Source organism: Phocoena sinus, chromosome 11 (genome assembly GCF_008692025.1).
Source record: "Phocoena sinus isolate mPhoSin1 chromosome 11, mPhoSin1.pri, whole genome shotgun sequence".
In the NCBI taxonomy this organism is placed as follows: Eukaryota; Metazoa; Chordata; class Mammalia; order Artiodactyla; family Phocoenidae; genus Phocoena; species Phocoena sinus.
The window spans coordinates 90,078,147-90,084,038 of NC_045773.1; the positions used below are offsets into that span (position 1 = coordinate 90,078,147).

The following is a 5,892-nucleotide window of genomic DNA, read 5'->3' on the forward strand; positions in this document are numbered from 1 at the left end:
GTTTTCTGTTTGGCAGTTTTTTGTTTCTCGTAATTTAATCTTGTTTAAATGATAGTCTTACGAAGTGCAGTGTACTTAGGGCTGGATTCATGTCTGTTCATTATGAAAGTTTAGATTCAGAACTTTTCATTTTTTCATTAAAAATCACATTTTGATAAATCAGACATTCCTTTCTTACTGCACTACCTAATATTTAAATGATTTAGATTGTTTAGCTCATGTTAATGGGATGGTGTGTATTATAGAAATTATTTCATTGTGTGTTTATGAAAATTTCAGAAACTTTGAAATCTCCAGCTTCTCACTTTCAACCATACATCTCCAGCTCATTTTTCTGTGTGTGCTCAAAACCTTCGAGCCTGCACCACTTTCCCCTCCCCACCAAATCCCTCACCCCTGAAGCCAAGCACGTGGGGCATGAGTTGTGAAATTAGATAGGTGGTCAGAGTGGGTGCTGGAAGACCAGGTGCCCTTGGGGGAGAGCAAAGCTGGAGACCAGAACCCAGGTTGGGTCCAAGGAACCACACAGGTGATGGAGATCTGCCTGTTAAGGAGGTGCCCGGAGGCTGCCTGAAACTCAAAGCCCACCAACCCAGGAGGGATTCAGGTTCGTAATGGTAGCAAGCTTTTGCTCCTGTGAGCTCACAAGCCCATGCTAAAGCGCCTACAGTCTGCTCCTTCTCTGTTCAAAGGTTGCATCTCTCCTCCTGGACTGAGATGCTTCTATGTGGCTTGCTCTCTTCCTTTCTCTGGTCATTGTCAGGTACAATCTGAGATGTAACTGTGTCATTGGACTCGTTCTGGGGTTCCTTCTCAACTGCATGTATGTGGCATGTCTTCCCACACGTGCAAAACCAGCAGTCCATGTGCCTAAGCACTAACTCCCTCCCCCAGACTCCTCAGCCTGTCGCCCTCCGCCCCCTCCTCTCTGCTGTAACCACCCTGAGCTGGGTCTCCATTTCCCCCCCTCTGCCACGTGGTCCTTTGCACAGGAGTCAGCCACTGACCACAAGATGTATTCTTCAAATCCTTTCCCTCCACAGGCCTCAGGGCTTGTTCTAGGTGGAAGGAGGAAGAGACGGTCATGCTATTCCAGGACCCTCTAAGTAAGAAGTATTGGAGGGAAGCACAGAGGAAATCCATGGAGACTTCACCATGGAGGAGTGATGATTCTTCCTAGGAAACTCAGAATGTTAAGACTCAGGGCATCGCTTCTTTTTTTTTTTTAATTTATTTTTGGCTGCGACGGGTCTTAGTTATGGCACGCGGGATCTTCGTTGTGGTGCGTGGGCTTCTCTCTGGTTGTGGCGTGTGGGTTTTCTCTTCTCTAGTTGTGGCGCGCAGGCTCCAGGGCGCGTGGGCTCTCCAGCTGAGGCACACGAGCTCAGTAGTTGTGGCACGTGGTCTTAGTTGCCCTGCGGCATGTGGGATCTTAGTTACCTGACCAGGGATCGATCCCACGTCCCCTGCATTGGAAGGCAGATTCTTTACCACTGGGCCACCAGTGAAGTCCCCAGGGCATTTCTTTCATTAATCAGTGTATATATGCGACGAGGATTGCACTATATAAGGTATTTGAGAAACCTTCCAACATCGACTCTAGAGATAAGCAAGTGCTATTTTCCTAACAGTACTTCCTATAAATACTAGAGAATTATCAAAGGAAAGGTATAACACTGGAGTTTGCTGCCTGTAAGTAGTATCCTTTTAAGTATTCATTAGTTCATCCATTTTAAAAACATGTATTGACTCCTGCTGTGTACCAGGCATGCGCTAGGCACTGCGGATATGGTTCCTGCTCTCCTAGAACTTAGTTTCTGTCTTCAGAAAAAGAAAGAAAGGATGAAGATAAAGAGCAATTTTAAGATTGGATAAAAAGAAACTGGACTCTACACTTGGTAAAGTAGAAAAAGGACAAGTGGAAAGGGAAGGGAGGGGGAGGGTGTGGGTTGGGTTGACAGGAACGCTGGAACAGAATTTGTTTAACTCCATGGAGAGGCAGCAAACAGTGAAGAAAATGATTGCTAACGATGCCCAGCTAGAATGTGGGGATCCTCAGTGTGAAAGACGCAAACCTACTTGTGTTTAGTTCAGAAGCTTTGTGTCACTGAGAAAGCTTTAACTCTGATCAAACGCCACAAAATTACATTTCCATACTTTAAATTTACCAATTAGAGTCTTGACAGCAAATCGTCAGGGTGGATTGTCAGTGTATGTGCCACAATGCTTTCCAGAACCGCTTTGCTAACTACCAAGTGGCAGAGCGATGACTGTGAACATTCTTAAATAAGTCGTATTTATTGCAGATTTGTCTGGTTTACCTCGCTAAACACCGCCAGCCTCTTGGTGCAGTACTACTGGTTGCCGCACGGGGGCAGCACAGGATCAAGAAGAAGAAGGCAGGCTACTCACCAAGCAGAGCTCCTCTCTACTGAGAATCACACTCACTGGCAAGACGTCGCTGAGGGGTGGGGTAGAAGCTCCGTCACAGTCAGCAAGGAGTTGGGGGTCTTTGGATTCGTTTTAAAACAATGTTGGAGCAGAGGCAAGTTAGAAGCACATCAAACATCAATGAAATCCGTATGAAAAGCATCTTGAGAAGGTAATTAATCACAGACTTGGTCTAGATCTCTGTTCCCCGCAGTAACCTCCAGCTGCATGTGGTTACTGAATGGAATTAGGGTGTGCTGTGGGTTTGAAATACATACTGGACTTAACTTAGTGCTAAAAAAATAAAATAAAATAAAATAAAATATCTCACTAATAATTTTTACAGTGATTACATGTCATAAGGATATCATTTGGGATATTTTGGATGAAATAAAATACGCAGTTAAATTCATTTTATTAGTTTCTTTTTCCTTTTTAAAATGTGGCTACTAGAAAATTTAATATTCTATACATGGCTCTCATTACATATCTTTTAGTACTAATTCTAAAAATATTCCATTTTTAGATCGGATTTAGATTTCCTGAATTTTTTTTTGACTTAAGGATGACTTCAGAAAGTAATTTCTATTTGGAATGAAAATGTATTGTAGTCTGAAATTATAATATTAAGTTGGTTACTGTGTCCCAATACACAGATAATCTTTGAATCTTGTAACACTGCATAAGAAAATGTTCTTTCTTGTCTTACATTAAAGCTTCCTCCAGGGGATTTAATGGGATAAAAATCCCTTGTTTTCTCAGAAGTCTAGCAAATAAGAGGGTGAATGATCACGGTAATTATCTCTAAATGAGGAGAAGTGATCTGATAAGTGGTTTTGCCAAAGACAACGTTCACGTGATCCATTGAGGGGAGACTCCTGAAAATGATTGCTTTTAGTACCACAGCGATTCCTGAGAGAGATTGTGCTATCTCCTGTTTGAGGATCTTTGAACATATTGTAGATTCTCTGTGCTTTCCATATTGATTGAGGTGGAAAGAATTTAACCTGCTGTCATGTGTGGGACTATGGTAGAAAATGGGTGATGAAAGTAACACACCTAGTAGGATTGTCATGTGGTTTAAATAAGGTAACCTATGGAAACCACTTAAAAGAGGGCAGGCATGGAGTAAGTCTATTATTAACTAACAGCTTTCTTCTTTCATATTAATTTCTCTGGGAGACATCCCCAGCCATAGTCCCCGCCTTGACACAAATTCATCTAGTGGATTGCATGTATTTTCCTATAACATTGCTTCATTCATACATAAATTCATTTTACAAGTAGTCATGAAGCATCTACTGTACTCCAAGAGTGATAGAAGACCCAAAAGAAGTACGTGCACCTGCCTCACCCCCTTGGATTTTAATTTCCCTTGTACGACTGTGTTTTCCCAGTCAGATCATAAGCATCGTGAGCTCTGAGACCAGGTTTCATGCCTGGCCAGCCCCAGGCCCCAGCACCCAGCGCTGCCGACGGGAAGCTGCAGGGCACTCTGCTGGGTACCAGGGAGCAACCCGCTTGTCCTCAATATGTATGTTTCCTCAAGTGTAAATTGGAGATTATCCATCCATGACTGTTGTGAAGATTACAGGTCTGACCATGCGCTGTGGATACAGCGTGTCAGTGTCCACTGTCAGACCCTCAGGATGCAGTGCCCACCAGGGGGCAGCAGGTCTCGGCCGAGCGGCCGGCCGCCGTCGACGTCAGGACCAGCGCCCCGCCCCGTGACCGTGACCCTGGGCGGCGCGGGGGCAGCGTACAGCTCCGCAGGCTGCCGGCGCGGCGGGAGTCCTTCAGGCCGCGCGATGGGTGCCGAGGCCTCCGGGAGCGGGCCAGCGCTGCGGGAGCTGGTGCGCGAGGCCGAGACCAGCCTGCTCGAGTGCAAGGTGTGCTTTGAGCGGTTCGGCCACCGCCAGCAGCGGCGCCCACGCAACCTGCCCTGCGGCCACGTGGTCTGCCTGGCCTGCGTGGCCGCCCTGGCGCACCCGCGGACGCTGGCCCTCGAGTGCCCCTTCTGCCGGCGAGCCTGCAGGGGCTGCGACACCAGCGACTGCCTGCCGGTGCTGCACCTCCTGGAGCTCCTGGGCTCCGCGCTGCGCCCGGCCCCAGCGGCCCCCCGCGCCGCCCCCTCCGCCCCCGGGGTCCTCACCTGCCACCACGCCTTCGGAGGCTGGGGGACCCTGGTCAACCCCACTGGGCTGGCGCTGTGTCCGAAGACGGGGCGGGTCGTGGTGGTGCACGACGGCAGGAGGCGTGTCAAGATCTTTGACGCGGGGGGAGGATGTGCGCATCAGTTTGGAGAGAAGGGGGACGCTGCTCAGGACATTAGGTATCCACTTGACGTCACCGTCACAAACGACTGCCATGTGGTTGTCACCGACGCCGGCGACCAATCCATCAAAGTGTTTGACTTCTTTGGCCAGATTAAGCTTGTCATCGGAGGCCAGTTCTCCTTGCCTTGGGGTGTGGAGACCACCCCTCAGAATGGGGTCATGGTAACTGATGCGGAGGCGGGGTCCCTGCACCTCCTGGAAATCGACTTTCCAGAAGGGGTCCTCCGGAGAACTGAACGGTTGCAAACTCACCTGTGCCATCCCCGGGGGGTGGCGGTGTCCTGGCTCACCGGGGCCATTGCGGTCCTAGAGCACCCCCTGGCTGTGGGGACCGGGGCCTGCAGCACCACGGTGAAGGTGTTCAGCGCAAGTATGCAGCTCATCGGCCAGGTGGATGCCTTTGGGCTGAGCCTCTTTTTCCCCTCCAAAATAACCGCCTCCGCTGTGACCTTTGATCACCAGGGGAACGTGATTGTTGCCGATACTTCTAATCTGGCTGTCCTGTGCTTAGGAAAACCTGAGGAGTTTCCAGTACTGAAGCCCATCATCACCCACGGTCTTTCCCATCCTGTGGCACTGACCTTCACCAAGGAAAATTCTCTTCTTGTGCTGGACAGTGCAGCCCATTCTATAAAAGTCTATAAGGTTGACTGGGGGTGATGGTGGGAGTCTTGGGGCCTGGCATCAGAAGCCCTGGAGCTGCCACTGCTGAATTGTTGAACCCTAGATAAATTACTTAATCTCATCTGTTCAACAGAGATAATTATAAGTGCCTGGTAGACTTACAAAGGTTGGGACAATTATTAAAGGATAATAATTAAATCTATGATTTATGGATTATGTACTCCCTGTGCTAAGAAATTTGCTAATATTAGCTCCTTTAATCCTTACAATTACCCAATTTCTATTACGAATCCCATTTTAGAGATGAGAAAACTGAGACCCAGAGAGCTTAAGTGATTCACCCAAGGTCACATTTACTTACTATGACAGTCACAAATGGAACTCAATTCTGACTCCAAAACCCCTTGCTCTTAAATAAGGTAACAGATGTGGGAAAATATATGTGGGTGTATATTGTTGCTATGTGTACTCTATTTACAGGTAGCTATTTAGTTAGATGCAC

The 5,892-nt window shown here is 47.8% G+C and overlaps 1 protein-coding gene across 1 annotated transcript; it reads left to right on the forward strand.

Moving 5' to 3' along the window:
- The first annotated feature begins 4,197 nt into the window (after positions 1-4,197).
- NHLRC1 (NHL repeat containing E3 ubiquitin protein ligase 1) lies at positions 4,198-5,588 on the forward strand. Its single transcript, XM_032649104.1, has one exon. The coding sequence runs from the start codon at positions 4,239-4,241 to the stop codon at positions 5,424-5,426; it is 1,188 nt and encodes a 395-aa protein (XP_032504995.1). The 5' UTR covers positions 4,198-4,238; the 3' UTR covers positions 5,427-5,588.
- The last annotated feature ends 304 nt before the right edge of the window (positions 5,589-5,892 follow it).